The sequence below is a fragment of the Urocampus carinirostris genome, chromosome 8 (genome assembly GCF_059441175.1).
Source record: "Urocampus carinirostris isolate Australia breed hairy pipefish chromosome 8, RoL_Ucar_1.0, whole genome shotgun sequence".
Classification (NCBI taxonomy): domain Eukaryota; kingdom Metazoa; phylum Chordata; class Actinopteri; order Syngnathiformes; family Syngnathidae; genus Urocampus; species Urocampus carinirostris.
The window spans coordinates 9,877,255-9,892,925 of record NC_142356.1 but is presented as its reverse complement, the minus strand read 5'-3'; the positions used below and the strand labels follow the sequence as shown (position 1 = coordinate 9,892,925).

The following is a 15,671-nucleotide window of genomic DNA, read 5'->3' as shown; positions in this document are numbered from 1 at the left end:
CGGTCACCCCTCTTGAGGGATATGACCAGGGTAGATATATATAGAGATATAGATAGATATAGAGATATAGATAGAGGGATAGATGTCTAGATATATGCCTAGATACATGTCTAGATACATGTCTAGATAGATGTCTAGATTTATGTCTAGATATATGTCTAGATAGATATTTGTCTAGTTAAATGTCTAGATATATGTCTAGATAGATATATGTCTAGTTAAATGTCTAGATATATGTCTAGATAGATATCTAGATAGATATATGACTAGATAGATAGATGTCTCGATAGATGTCTAGATAGATAGATGTCTAGATAGATAGATTCCTAGACATATCTCTAGATATATGTCTAGATATATGTCTAGGATAGATAGATGTCTAGTTAGATATCTAGATAGATGTCTAGATAGATGTTTAGATAGATAGATGTCTAGATAGTTAGATGTCTAGATAGATGGATGTCTCGATAGAGAGATAGGACACGCCCCTTTGAGCGGTCTGCCAGAGCTAGTCGGGTCAAACTCTCACGATCTTCTAGTACATGTGGACGGAGCGAAAACAATCAAAAAGGGGATGCCGGCTCATTGTGCTGCCTATCGGAGCAATTAAGGCTGTACCATAGAGTCCGGGAAGCTGGAGTTACCTTTCATAAAAAAGCTTTGGTAATATATATTTTTATTATTTAATATTGTTGAGCTCCAGAGTCCTCTTGGTTGCTTACATTGTTTTAATGTTTTTAGAAATATCGCTTCACCACATCGCCTGACTCACTTCCCCTTGATTTACAAGGTGATAGTACAAAACAAAGTCCCTTTTAGGGTTTTTAATAAGAGTTTTATAGTTTTATTCCTTCATATGGCATGTGAACATAAGTGTATATTCAGTAGACATTGAAACTAGATGATTAACTTCCTTCAACTTTGTGTTTTTTCTTTTTAAAATATTTGTAAACATACAGGATGTTTGTGTAGTCTAGACTGGCGAGTGACTATATATTGTTATGTATATGGTTCTGCGTGTATATATAGGTTTATTCATTATTCTTGATTTGCAAAAAGATTGTTAAAAGAAAAGGTTACACAATTCATTTTTTATTTTTAAAATATCCTCTTAAAAACTGATTTTGAATTGTAAATAGTTTTTTCAATGATTTTCATCTTAAGTGTTAAAATGTCAATGCAGTTGTTTGTAACTTGTATGATTGATTGCTCATGAATTGTAGTGATACATAAGGTGGCACGGTGGATGAGTGGTTAGCATGTCTGCACGTCATGGGTTCAAAACCAGCTACCAGCCATGCAAATGGTTGGCATTAATTTAGGGTGTCCCCATGCCGACTGCCCAAAGACAGCGGGGATGGGCTCCAGCACCCTCGCGACCCTAGCGAGGAAAGCTGGTTTGGATAATGAATTAATATTTTAATAAAGAATACGTTTTTTTCCATTTTTTAGAAATTAATTTTCTGCAATAACAGTCAGTATTTACATTGACAAAAAGGTTACCCGCAATAAAATCTGTTGTAAAATGAGCACGTTATGATTTACTTTCAATGTACATATATTGCCTTAACAGGGACGTTGACCCTACCAATATGGCCGCCACGTAAGCACGCTAGTTAGCGTATCTAGTGTTCTATACATATCTGCGGTGGACGATTAATACATGATTGTGCGTCACATAAATCTGCACTAACTTCCTTCCACCTTATAAAGGCACAGCAGCTGGGCAAAATGGAAACGACAACGTCTCGCTTGTTCTATATCAGGGGTGTCAAACTCATTTTAACTCGGGGGCCACACGATAGAACAAACATTCTGTCGGGGGCCAGACTAGTAGATTAAAGAGAAAGAAAAAGAGAGATAAAGCAATAAGAGAAAGAGGGAGGGAAAAGGAGAGAGGGCGGGACAAAGAAATAAAAAGAGAGAGGGAGAGAGGGTGAGAAACAAGAGATAAAAAGTCGTGAGAGAGGGGGAAAAGAAAGGGAGAGAAGTAAAGAAAACCAAAGAGAAAAAGAAAGACAGAAGGAGACAAAAGAGAAAAGAAAGCGCGAAGGGTATGAAGAGAGAAAGAGAAAAGAGAGAAAAGGAAAAAGGGAAGTTAGAGCAAAAGAGGTTAAAAGACACAGAGAGAGACAAAGAGCAACAAAGGAAGAGAAAAAGAGAGACACAGAGAGTGAAAGAGACAGAGTGGGAAAAAAGGGGGGGAGAGAGAGAGAGAGAGTAAGACAGAGAAATACAAGTGCAGTGTCTGTTCGAGGCACATCAAGTTGACCTATTTCAACCTACAGCTTGTTTTTCTCTTTCGCTTCTCCGAGTGTTGTCTCTCGGGCCGGATTCAATCCCCTAGCAGGCCTGATCTGGCCCGCGGGGCGCCTGTTTGACACCTGTGTTCTATATGAAGATCGTTGTCAAAAAAGCCCCCCCCCCCAAAAAAAAAATACACCAAAAATTATCTGTACCCATAAAAATGGCTTCGTACCCGTAAAAATGTTCCTCGTGGGTGAATCAAGAACATACGTGTTGAAAACTACGAGTACAAAACAAAACTAAGCGGAAGTACGAAACACAGGGGTACGGAAATTACGATGACATGCGGGTGCTTCAGGGAGACGGCAGGGGAAACGAATTGAGTTTCCTAATCTGATATGCACATTTTGTAAAGAAGATGACAATAGCTGAAGTGAACGGGTAACGTTGACAGTTAGCTTAAAAAAATCTTAAAGGGACAGTATATAGTGCCTCCTAGTGGTGCAAAAAACAAACATAGATTCGAATACTAGGCAAAAATATTTGAACTATTATACCAATTTAATTTTATAAAAAAATCATAGGTCGAGAAATTTGTGTTACTTTTACATAGTGATCCCTACCTAAGGTCGCCGCCATGTTTGTCTGGCAACTTGCTACTATGCGCTCTGGCACTGGTTTTCGTTCACATTAGACAATACAGTGCCATCTGGTGGTCAAATATTACACTGGGGATTTAATACCCTATTTGTTTCATATAAATGCCCTTTTTCAAAATACATGACACAATGATCTACCATTTGAGCTAATTAGTTACTGACACTTCTCTCGGCTATGATTAGCCTGTTAGCAGTTAGCATGGGTTGCAAAATTGGAAAAATACATATTCTCAAACGTTTTTAGCGTAATCATGGCCGTACATAAACTATTGTTATCGATTTTACAAAATGGTGGTAAAATGGAGGAGACGGAGTTTAATTATTTTCTCCTGGAAGCACCCGTGAGTAATCATAAGGTCCATCGGAACGGTCGATCGGAGTGTTTTTCAACCAGTGTGCCGCAGGAAAAAATTGCCCCATTTTATCTTTTCAAAAAAGCCAGCCATTGTTTAGGATGTTTTTTTTCATCCATATCAGTAGGTGGCAGCAGATTAGATACTAATCATTTGCATTTTGTTTTCTTAAATAAAGGTATTTACGATTGCACCGCAAACATACTAACATAGATAAAATAAAAACATTGCAGATCATTTTGCTAATTTCCTTTTATTAAAAGAAAAAAAAAAAAAGTTAAAACCACAGCTACATGTGCGGTCCCTTCTCAAGGTTTCTTCATTTTCCTCATGTTGAGGTTTTTTTTTTAGTTTTTCCTTGCCCTCATGTTAGTTCCAGATCAGGGGATGGTGTAATAATAGTCTGAAAAAATAGTCTGTGTAATAACCTGTGCAGACCTTTGTGATTAAGGGCTATACAAAAATAAATAACTTGACTTGACTAAAACTGGTCAAAAAAATTCCACTGGCAAATCCTTTTTGCTCATTTGAAAACATACAGTAAAACATGAAAAATCTGTTTAATTTTATAGTAAAATCAAAAATAAATGGCAAAATTAATAACCAAAATAAATATTCTGTATTTCCTCTGAACCGCGGTGACAGCAAAAGATTTTAAATAAAGCAACGTGATAATTAACAATTCGATTCAATTTGTTTGGTCCCCTTAGGGAAAATCGTTTTTAACCGACTGTACTGGAGGGGGACAGTCAGTGCTGTCGCAGCAGAGCGTGCGCCAGATAACCTATTTCAAGAACTAACCAGCTTAGTTTCCCGAGATTAGGCGTTGTGGTGTGGCCGTAAACCAGGTAAATAAAAACACACGCACACAAAAAATGGTGACAGGAATTCATTTTTGGAGGTGTGTTTTAACATTCTATGTTGAAAACTGTGCCTAGGATCAAAAAAGGTTGAAAAACACCGGTTTAGCGTACCCATAAGTCTATCCTAAAAGGATAGTGGGATGTTTGGGCACGTTCTAAGGCAGACCTGGGTACTCCGGTCCTGGAGGGCCATACGTCCTGCCAGGTTTTGAAGTTTGCTCTTCTTTAACTCAGGTGATACAAATTATAACCTCGTTAGCAAGCTAGCAAGTGCTCGTTAACGATACTGGTGATTGGAATCACCTGTATTGGATCAGAGAAACCTCAAAAATCATGCAGAACATACGGCCCTCCAGGACCGGAGTGCCCAGGTCTGTTCTAAGGGATGGGTAGGGCACCTGTATGATGCGGCAGGGGTAAACCAGTGAAAGCTGTCGGACCCTGCTGTTGAACAAAGAGTTTTTGTTTTGTACTCATAGCTTTCAACACATATTTTTGTTTCACACACACAAGGAACATTTTCAAGGCTACTATTTATCTTTTTGTGTCTTTTTCTGGTTTTGCTTTATAGACATCGATCTTACACCATAGTCCTATGCCGATACATTCTATTTATGCTGGCGACAAGGGAACAAGAGCCCGGTGGAAGTGGATCACTAAGTTGCAGTATCGAGGCCATCAAAAAAACAGTCAGACCACTTCAAGAAACAAACCAATGAACACGCAAATAACTCATAGCCCTCTATTAGAAAACTACATTAGAAGATCTGTAATAGAAAAACCTAAAACTAAACACATTCCAAATGTACTAACTCACACATCTTAAGAGACTAGAATTAAATGGAAACAAACTCTCATTTGGATTATGTTTTTATCTATTTTGGTGACAATTTAGTCACAGTACTAGAAAAAAAATAGTTAAGGAGGGAATTATAATAGAAAATGACATGTCGTGTTATAGTTTTTTTTTTGTGCTTAGCAATTTACAATCAAAGTAATATCAAAACAAAGGTAAGTTATCTGCTTAACTGGACAGACAGTGTATTATCTAGCTCCACCTAGTGGTAAAAAATTTTGTTCATTTATATTTAATATTGATTGAAAAATAAACAAAATACAGTATGAAAATGTGTTTTTTAAATACTTGTAGGTCAATAAATTTGAATTCATTTACATAGCATAAGCTGACATAATTGTCCGCCATCTTTCTGCTACGGGTACCCGAAAACCTAAAAAAAGCCGGGCAAATTAATGAGAAATAAAAAGATGTGTTTTGGTCACTTTGAGTCCCCGTAGTTAGTATACTTTCTTGTGCTTTTTAGCACTCTGGAATCAATACACAATTAAGCAACATCTAGTGGTCAAATAAGAGGTTACCTTAAAGAAATTTGACTTGTTTTTTATCGGTGGACAGCCTCCAAATACCTCAAGAACGTAATATGTCCCTAAAAAGGGACAGTGTGTATTACTCAACCACTAGATGTTGCTGTATCGTTGACTTGGGGGCCACACGATAGAATAAACATTCTGTCGGGGGCCGGACTAGTAGATTTAAGAGAAAGAAAAAGAGAGATAAAGAAATAAGACAAAGAGGGAGGGAAAAGGAGAGAGGGTGGGACAAAGAAAGAGAGAAAGGGAGAGAGCGTGAGAAACAAAGGAGATAAAAAGTCGTGAGAGAGGGGGAAAAGAAAGGGAGAGGAAGAAAAAAAAACAAAGAGAAATAGAAAGACAGAAGGAGAGAAAAGAAAGCTCAAAGGGTAGGAGAGTGAAAGAGAAAAGGAAAAAAGGAAGTTAGAGCAAAAGAAGTTAATAAGATACAGAGAGAGAAAGAGACAAAGAGCAACAAAGGAAGAGAAAAAGAGACACACAGAGTGAAAAAGACAGAGACAGAGTGGGAGAAAAGGGGTGGAAAAGAGAGAGAGAGAGAGAGAGAGAGAGAGAGAAAGAAATACAAGTACAGTGTCTTAGTTCGAGGCACCTGGCTTTGGCAATATCAAGTTGACATGTTTCAACCTGCAGCTTGTTTTTCTCTTGCGCTTCTCTGAGTGTTGTCTCGCGGGGCGGATTCAATCCCTTGATCTGGCCCGCGGGCCGCCTGTTTGACACATGTGGTGCAATACAACCCAAAATGAGTGTTAAAAGCACAAGAAAGAATACAAACTGTGCAGATTTAAAGAGACCCAACTGCACAATTTTTCCTTAGCATTTCACGAGGTTTTTGTCTTTCTCGGGTACCCTTAGCAACAAGATGGTGGACAATCAAGTGAGGCTCATGTTATATAAATGTAAACTTTTCAACCTGTGAGCATCTAGAAGGTATTTTAAATACGTATTTTGACAAAGTATTTTTAAAAAATGCACGTTTGTATAACAGTTTGTGCAGTTTTGCTTATTATTTGAAACAATGTTGCTTTTTATCACTAGGGGGCGCAAAAAACACTGCTGAGCCTAAATTTTAACACCGAAATTATGCCGCGTTATTATTACATTGTGCTATAGTCAAAGTTATGGGATGCTTGTTATAAAGAAAGAAAATATGGCATCCCTTACTTTGTACAGTGGAACCTCGGTTCTCGAGCATAATCCGTTCCAGAACCCTGTTCGAAAACCGATTTGTTCGATCACCGAAATCATTTTTCCCATTAAAAATAATGTAAATCCTTTTAATCCGTTCCAACACCCTGAATGTTTACCTTGAATGTTTAAACATAAAGCTAACCCAGGCTAATCGTACGTCCGCGTTATTTTAATCTTCCGTTCAAAGATTATGCTAACATGAACGTGTAAAAATAAAAAAATCAGCTCGTTTACAAGTCATTTTGCACCCGGGTCTCCACAACAAGTGGTGAGCGATTCATTGGAAAGGGGGCTCCGTTCCAACACCCTGAATGTTGGGCTCCGTTCCAACACCCTGAATGTTTACCTTGAACATTTAACGTAAAGCTAACCCAGGCTAATCATAGGTTCGCGTTATCGTAATCTTATGAATAGGATTTCTTACCTTTGTGGTGGTCAGCAGAAGGCGCTCGCACACCTCCTTCATATTTGGCTATTATTTCTTCCTTAAACGCAATAGTTGTACGCACTACTTTTCTTTTTTCACCTGTAGCAACTATGCTGCTTGCACTGACTTTCTTCGGAGGCATAATAAGGGGCTAAAACACCCGTACGCCGCTCAGCATGGCACCCTAGCGTACGCACTCACGCATTACCGGCGTTCGAACTCCGATTTTTTGACCGAACAGCGAAGCAAGAATTTCTCGAAATTTTGGGTCGGACTCCGATTTGTTCGAACTGAGAGGCGTTCGAAAACCGAGATTCCACTGTATAAGCATGTTTTGGCGGGGGATATGGAGAAAATAACGATTCTTACTGAATATTAAACAATGACGTGCCCTTGTGTCGGTTTTGCGTATTGCACATGACAAAGACACATGGGTGACACCTCATTAAATCGGAAATATAAATATATATATATTTGAGACTATAGAAAAGTGAAATGATTGACGGGAAGCGCGTCGCTACAGCGTATCGGATTGCTCGGATTTGGCACATGGGCCGGTCGACCGACGGGAGCCGTTACCGCGACGAGGTGCGGCGGTTTGGAGGCGGGGCTTGCGAAGGGGGCGGGGCCGGGAGGATTGCGGGCGAGGCCCGGGAGGAGCTCAGTTGGCCTCGTAAGTGGCGAGCAGCGCGGCGTCCACGGGTTCCATGCAGGACGGGCAAGTGAAGGAGCGCATCAGCCAAGCGTCGATGCAGTCCAGGTGGTAGATGTGCAGGCAGGGCAGGAACCGGATCGGGTCGCCGTACTCAAAGTCCATCATGCAGATCACACACCTGTCAAAGGTAGAGGAACAGAATTGGACTAGATCAGGGGTCAGCAACCTATTTTTTTATGCGCATTTTAGATAGAGAATAGAATAGAATTTCCTTTATTGTCATTTTTTGTAACCATGCACACAGAACGAAATGTCGATACACCTGACCCGTACAGTTAAACTGTAGCGAGCCGAATTTAGGTGAAATTCAGACATTTTCAGTTGCGCGTAATGTTCCCTGTAATTTTCCTTACGGGTCTGAGCGTTCACACAAAGTCGGTGAGCAGCGCTTGAAACAACAGTGAGCAACGGCAACCCCAAGTGTGGCAACTAATCCATTATCAAACATGTCCAAAACTTGACATCAAGTTACATTTTGCTGAGTTTCCGGCAATGCAAAATTATTTTTCTCTTTTGAATGAATTGACTCATGTACTATTGCAAAGGTTGTACGGCCTACAAAAGTTGTTTTTCTTACAATTCTTTCACAAGATATCCATTTCTTTTTATTTCCTGATATCTTTTGTCGCATAATATTAACATTTTTGGGGGCTTATTTAGTCAGTTGCAAGATACAGAAGTGTACTTAATCACATTTTTTAGTGGAAGTACAACAAGATTCACTTGATATAATTGGAAATTATTTGAATGCAACACAAACGTTTTCTTCTTTTTTCCGTGTTTTTTTTCTACTTTTTTTAAATTCCTTTAAAAAAAATCTCATTGTGTTTATTTTTTCCGAGCTGTTACTTTTTTCTTTTTGTTCTCTATTTACTTTTTTCCTACATTTCTTTCTTTACTTTTTTTCTGGCTTTTTTCTAAATTTTTCCTTCTTTTTTCTCTTCCTATTGTTACTTTTTTTCTCAGCTTTTCACTACTTTTTCAATTTGGTATTTTTTTCTTTTTTGTTCTATTCCCCCCTTCCTTTAAGTCATTTTGTGCATCATTTTACATAATATTTGGTCATGTTGGGATTAAAGAAGCAAAAACAACCCCAAGAGCCGTTTAGGACACGAAAGAGCCGGTTCCTTTTAGTGAGCCGAGCCGAAGAAGCCGGTTCCCCGGAAAACTCTACTCACTTTACTCAACTTCGTTCTCCTTCGACTCGAATTCAAAATACAGCATTTAGGACACAACATCAGGGTAACCCGTGTATTTTTACCTTCATGCACTGTAACTTTGACTTAAGTCGCTTCTTAATCAGTAATTTTGAGCCCTCATTTTTGTGCGCCGGCTAGATTTTCTTGTGCGCTGAGAATGTGCAAGCAGTGCGCACGCGCGCAGCTTAGAGGGAACACTGGTTGCGCACTGTTATTTAAGAGCTTTACAGTAGCGCCCCTCCTCCTCCTCTGCTCCTTGTGTGAGCGAGTCTACGCCGCGCCTGGCAAAAGGAGGAAAGATCTTTTGACCCACCCACAGGAACACAGGCGCGCGATAAATGAACGAATCACAACAGCTCCACCAGCAAAAAAATCTTGTTCTTTTCAGCCAGCGTGGACAGATGACTGAGGCTTTGTGCAAAAAATGACCGCGCTGTTTTGTACATTATGCCTCGAGAGCATTGTACGTGTGCGCCTCAGTTCTGAGGACATGGGTTCAAACCCAGCTACCACTCTTCCTGTTCATTGTAGGCTGGCCAAAGTGGGAAGCTTGCGCGTCTCAAATCCTCTGAAAGAATTACTCTGCCCATGCTCTTAGAGAATTGACCGGGGATAATGGATCACAGCCACAACAGTATATTTCATTTTAGGCACCAGTAAGGCACCACCCCTGCACCCTTTTACTGGTCCCCGCTTGCAAATTGTGACTTACTCTTTGACTTTGCGGTCCGAGGGGTCGGAGCCGGGATCAAAGATGCCCCTGGGCAGGTGGTGGATGAGGCCGATGCGCTGAGCGATGCGCACCTGCTCCTCTTCGCTCAACTGGTTGGCCAAGCGGCTTTCTCCGGGGGTGGGGTGGTAAACGGGAACCGGCTGCTGGCGCTCCTGGAAAGCCGGCCAACCATCAAAAAGAACGTTCTTTTATTTTGAAAACACAATTGGGCCTTGAGGTCTGCAGAACATTTTTAACGAGCGGGTCCATCGTTAAAAAATCATGCATTGCGATTTCTGGATTTTTCTTTTTAGTTTATCTCCCTCCCATTGGACATGCACCCACAATGAACATTTCAAACCCTTCCATGATTTCTAAGTGGGAGTAATGGCAAAATAGCAGGGTGTTCAAATACTTTCGTCACTGTAACTGTGATTTAATCTAAAGAAATTCACCTATGTATTTGTTGATCCTAAAAATATCTTCCCATATTAGGTGTTTACTAAAAATGTACATTTTCAGTTGCATGAAGTTCTTCCCATTAAAATGTACTACCAAGAAACGCTACCATATTTTTTGAATGGCCCTTTAGGGAATGTCCATAATAGATTCATAATCCTTGCACTAATACACATTTCATAGTGTCCCGTTTAGGTGAAGCATGTAACAAGAAAAACAATCATAGTAAAGCTAGTCTGCGAGTTACCATTCATATGACTGGAAAGTGCTGACTCTGCCACTGTGAAGAGTTGAAACTCATTTGTGCACACTTTGCAGCATACTGTAGATGGATTTGTTCCACGTTTAAAGCATGGTTTGTATTTTTTCCTTTGAGCCATTCTTCATTAAAAGATTTTCTAATGCACTTGTAGGGGACGATGATGCTTCACATGACAACAAAGTACAAAGCACTGCAATCACAGCTTCCGTGTTGGCGTCATTTTTAAGCCGACTTCATTAATTTTTGTTTTTTGTTGTTTAGTGGTCTGTTGAGTTAATTTTTAAGCATTTCCCTGACTTTACACTTCAAGCATTCTCATGGATTTCAAGCACCTATACGGCCCCTGTAGAAAGCTACCAAAGAAGTCAAGCCACCTGCGTAGCAATGGAAACAGATATTATACTTACGAATAACATCACCTAATGGAAGCATGTAAATGCTGAAAAGAAGGGGGCCTAGTACTGAACCCTGCGGAACACCACAGGTAACACTAAAAGGCTCAGATGTCATTTCACCATATTTAACACAGTGTGTCCTATTTGACGGGCTTGAACGTCAGAAACAGTAATTAGGGGGAGTGAAAATACTAGATAATCACGAAAATTGTACCATAAATTCCGGACTATAAGCCGCTACTTTTTTCCCAAATGTTCAGCCCTGCGGCTTATCCAGTGAAGCGGCCAATTTATGTAATTTTTCGATGGAGCACGTGTTCAACTTCTTCATTTATGCAAAACATGTCTATATGACAAAGGCTCCTTCTGGTGGCGAGAAACATGCCTTTGTTAGCGACAGTTATAGGGAGGAAGATGAGGACGGCATACCGCGAATTGAACAATTACGGTATGCTTTTTTAACAGATACAATAGATGCATTGCGAGCGTGTTGATAGTAGCGTGTTGGTACCTTTCAAAAGCACAGTTTGGAATGAAAGTTATATTATTATTATTAAAGCTTTGAGAACTCTCTCGGTGTACCGTCTTTCTTTGTAAATATGTGTAACCATGTATAATATGTATTTGCAACTGTATATTTTTGTAATGTATTTATTTGAGACACTTATGCTGATTTTCACAGGCGAATAAGAAAGAAGGGGCGGAGCAAACGCGGGCTGATGGGAACTGGGGACGGGTAAAGGTGAGTGTTTGTGAACGCGGGAGACAATAGTGGATATATATTTTTCCCACCCTTACCTTTGGAAATATACACTTTTTTTCCCCTTGGATTACTTTCAACGGGTACCCCGACTCTGCAGGTCTGCATCAAATGATAAGTAGCTTGCTCTGTCCACTCAAAGTATTGACCCGGTACTGCGGTACCGCCGGGAACGGTGTGTTTGTTTGCTGTTATTAGTGTCAATAATTTTGTTCAAACCAAAATTTGGACTGATAGCTTCATAGCACTTTGGCTAGGACCTTGATTCAGTCCCTTGGCTGGGAACAAGTGTCACTGCTCATTGGCTATAGAATGTATCATAAATTGACTGATGATAGATATGGTTAATTGGTGTATGATATGAAATTGATTATAGAGCTATGAACCTATATGAAGTCCCCCCCGTCATTTAAATTGTTCACTCATTAAGATTGTTCACTCAAAAAAAAAAACAACAACATTATTTAAAGAGGGCGCATGCGTCTTATGTTCCGATGCGGCTTATGTGTGTACTAAGTCGGTTTTCCTCCCGAAATGCGGTGGGTGCGGCTTATAGTCCGGAATTTACAGTACAACATATTCAAAGGCACAAATCGCTATCAGAGCACGGCGGCGCAGCGGTTAGCGCATGTGCGGCACAGTTCATGTCTTGGGAACCTCCTGCGTGGGTTCAAATCCAGCACCAGACTTCCTGTGCGGAGTTTGTATGTTCTGAATTGGCCGGTCCAAATTGTCTCTAGGTGTGAATGAGCTGTCTGTGTGTCCCTGTGTGCCCTGCGATTGGCTGGCAACCAGTTGAGGGTGTCCCCTGCCCACTGCCCGGAGATGGCTGGGATGGGCTCCAGCACCCCTGCGACCCTACTGAGGATAAGCGGTGTAGCTAATGAGATGATAATGAGAAATCGCTATCAGTGTTGTGTGTGCGCACTGGGCATTGGTTCCTGTATACCGAAAAGACGACTGTACTAATCAGTATTTCTGCACTCTGCCTATGAGCTACCCTGAGTTGGTTCTTAAAACAGATATTTTATATTCCTGCAAAATGTTCACAATAATGTATTATACAGTCAACGTCTCCAACAGTATGCCTCGGAGAGGCACAAACTACTACTATACGCCTAAGTAAAGAGGTTTTATGTTTGACCATGACAGAAATTCCGCTTGGGCCGATTATATCAGTTGGATAACCTGAATAAACAGGAAAACGAAACATTCCTGTGATGGCCTTGCTTACAAGTTCACAAAAAAAGTTTACAACTTATTTGGTAAATAAACTAGTTTACACACATTATCTTTTGTTTTTAGTTTACAAAGTCCAAACTTGCAATCATTTAAAGGGGAACCTTTGGCTGTCGTTGATAGGTATAGTTTAATGTCCTTTTATGACCTTTAATAACCCATTTGAACGCAACACTCTAACCCAGGGGTCCGTAACCTATGCCTTGTGAGTCATATATGACTCATTTCATGAGTACATTCGGCCCCGGGAATAAAATAGAACTTGTGTAATTAGCCGGTTATTGCACATGCGAAACCAAAACAATACTAACTGCTTAAAGGGTTCAGTCCAGTATATATGACACAATTATAACTTCAGTTTACAGACAAGGTGTCACACCAACAGACCCAATCTTGGCTGTAAATCCCTCAATAATCCTTTATATGAAAGCTCAACTAATAATCTATGTCCAATGATGAGACAATTTGTGATGAAAAGCCACATAACCAACTTTAATGACTCAGAAGCTTCATTTGCACTGAAGGTAAATACATTGGTATCCTCATTTGCAGAATTTTGTGACATTTTCACAGAATAACTTTGCTCGCACCTTGTTTTGAAACAATTATTTAGGACAAAAATTAACCTTAAAACTCATCAACACTAACATTTAACTGCGGGAAGGAGACGTGGTATATTTATATTGGTATGGGACAAAGGATTTGGGCTTATTACTATTTTTACATAGATTTTATCAAATAATCGAACGTCATACAGTGAAAAAAATGTGCTGATGATTTAGCATTGGTCTGAAAAGCGAGTTTTGTGGATTTGTTGAATTTCATTCTGATAAATATGGAGTGGGTCTCTCTAAAAAAACTATATATTTTAGCTTTTATGGTTCTTAATGTAAAAAAAAGGTTCCCGACCCCTGCTTTAGCTATTTGCACGTGAGCTGTTTTCTGAGATCCGAAATCGAAACCTTAAGACAAAGCCGTTGGATTGAAACAGTCAGCAAGTTGTATTCTGTATTGTGTGTTGTTGTTGAGCATTGTACTGAGAGTATCCAATGATTCTTGTGACTATACTTTGTACAATGTCGGCGATCGCGTGGCAAATGTAGGTCGGGTCACCTGGTAGGGCGGCGGCGGCTCTCCGGGCAAGCTGCCCGCCTCAGATTCGTTCAGCAGCGACAGATCGTCCGCTCCTGGAGAAAAAAGGCAGTTCCCCATCGAAGTGACCCCGGCATGAGCGATCGACGCGCACGCACAGATGGAAACTTAAGCGGACACGCGCGGAGACTCGACGCGGCTGTTAGCTGGTTTTCTCTTCGGTGTCCGAACTGAAAGAAAAACGATCGGAATTCGACGTCGCACAACCGAATGAGCACTCGGTAAAGTTTTCGGACTTAAATAAATCCAAACGGTGACGCAAAATAGAAGAAATCGAGCGAGTTGTTTTCGTGTCCTACATTCTTGTGTTTACAAAATGTAGACCGGAAGTCACGTCTGGGTTATTTTTTTGGCTATTTCCGGAAGTGGAGGAACCATTCGTCAGGACAAAAATGCCCCATATTAAAGATGATACTCAAGTTTATCTCTGAATACAAAAAATAAAACGTTATGTTAAAAGCAAAATATGTAAATTCGAGCCATAAAAAGCAGAAAGTGAGAATACCGAGGCGTGTGAAGGCACCTTTCACGGACTTTTTACGACACGCCCCCTTCTTAGCTGCGTGCTTTTTCGATGTAAGCTAGCAGGGGCAAATACGTTAGCGCTGCAGAAGGTCTTCAATCATATTTATTGCTGTTGAATTGTATAAAACAGGTAAAAGTGGGTAAAGTAGCCAACATTTTTACTCAAGTAACAGTACAGTAACTTTAGAATAGTATTACTCAAGTGGAAGTAAAAAGTAGTCATAGTAATCCATATATTTAGATTCCTGTCAAGCTCCAGGGCTCCATGCCCTAACAAAATACAAAAAAAATCTTACACCATATATTTCTTTTCAAACCTGATTTTGTCACGGCCAGAACGGAGACAGGACCCACTTGCGTTGCGTTTCTCACAAGTTTTATTGCAAGCAAGATAACGGGTTGCGCCCACGATCCGGTGGTGGCTGGACGCGGGAAGCAGGTCGCTCCGTGGCGAGCGATGGCGGTGTCGGGAAAGGAAAAACGGGTCAGTGGCCGGGACAGCAGAGCAAAAACGTGGTCGGACTCAGAAGCGAGTTGAAAACCGGGACGCGAGAGTAGACGTGGTCAGGGACAAAAAAACGGGTCGAAGCCGGGGGACAGACAGGAGCATATTACCGGTGGGAGTCAGGGTCGAAAAAGGCTTGCCTAGTGTTACCTGAGGTTCGCAGACGGACTGACAAAAGGGGACAGATAGGAGTGGGTATAAATAGGAACGGACAGCCAATCAAAAGTCTGAGGCAGTTGGCGCCAAAGGAGTGGGCACAGGTGATGCATATTTAACTTGACTTTGAAACCCTAATTTGAAGCCCAAACCCTAGCTTCTAACCAAAGCCCAACACCTAACCTAAGAAACACGGCAACAATTTCAAGCATTTCACCACTAACTCAAGCACTTTGTTCCTTGAAAATATGATTAAAATCCAAGCATTTTCAATGATTTCAAGCACCCGTATGAACCCCGGATAATATTTGAATTTAGGTCGTCCGGAATAGAAATAAAGACTGTTGGGAAGTAAGTTTCAGAATGTAGCGTTTACCAAATCGTTCGAATGAGTTATCTGACTCCATTAACCAAACACAACCTACATTCATCCAACAATTTATGCGCGCTCGTTTCTTGAGGGAAA

At 40.5% G+C, this 15,671-nt stretch overlaps 1 protein-coding gene across 1 annotated transcript; it reads right to left on the bottom strand.

The window, feature by feature from the left end:
- Nucleotides 1–4,493: 4,493 nt before the first annotated feature.
- On the bottom strand, nucleotides 4,494–14,340 carry rnf11a (ring finger protein 11a). The gene is made up of 3 exons (XM_088343010.1): nucleotides 13,981–14,340; nucleotides 9,753–9,925; nucleotides 4,494–7,959 (listed from the first exon to the last, which is right to left on the bottom strand). Exons 1-3 carry the CDS (start codon nucleotides 14,077–14,079, stop codon nucleotides 7,788–7,790), a joined length of 444 nt encoding a protein of 147 aa, XP_088199136.1. The 5' UTR covers nucleotides 14,080–14,340; the 3' UTR covers nucleotides 4,494–7,787.
- Between the last annotated feature and the right edge of the window lie 1,331 nt (nucleotides 14,341–15,671).

What these genes read in the sequence shown, in the direction of transcription:
- rnf11a (XM_088343010.1), bottom strand. Translation starts at nt 14,079, where the DNA reads ATGGGGAACTGCCTTTTTTCTCCAGGAGCGGACGATCTGTCGCTGCTG. An exon ending in AGCCGCCGCCGCCCTACCAG is followed by an intron (nt 9,926 to 13,980) that starts GTGACCCGACCT and finishes CCGGCTTTCCAG; the next exon opens with GAGCGCCAGCAGCCGGTTCC. An exon ending in TCGGACCGCAAAGTCAAAGA is followed by an intron (nt 7,960 to 9,752) that starts GTAAGTCACAAT and finishes TACCTTTGACAG; the next exon opens with GTGTGTGATCTGCATGATGG.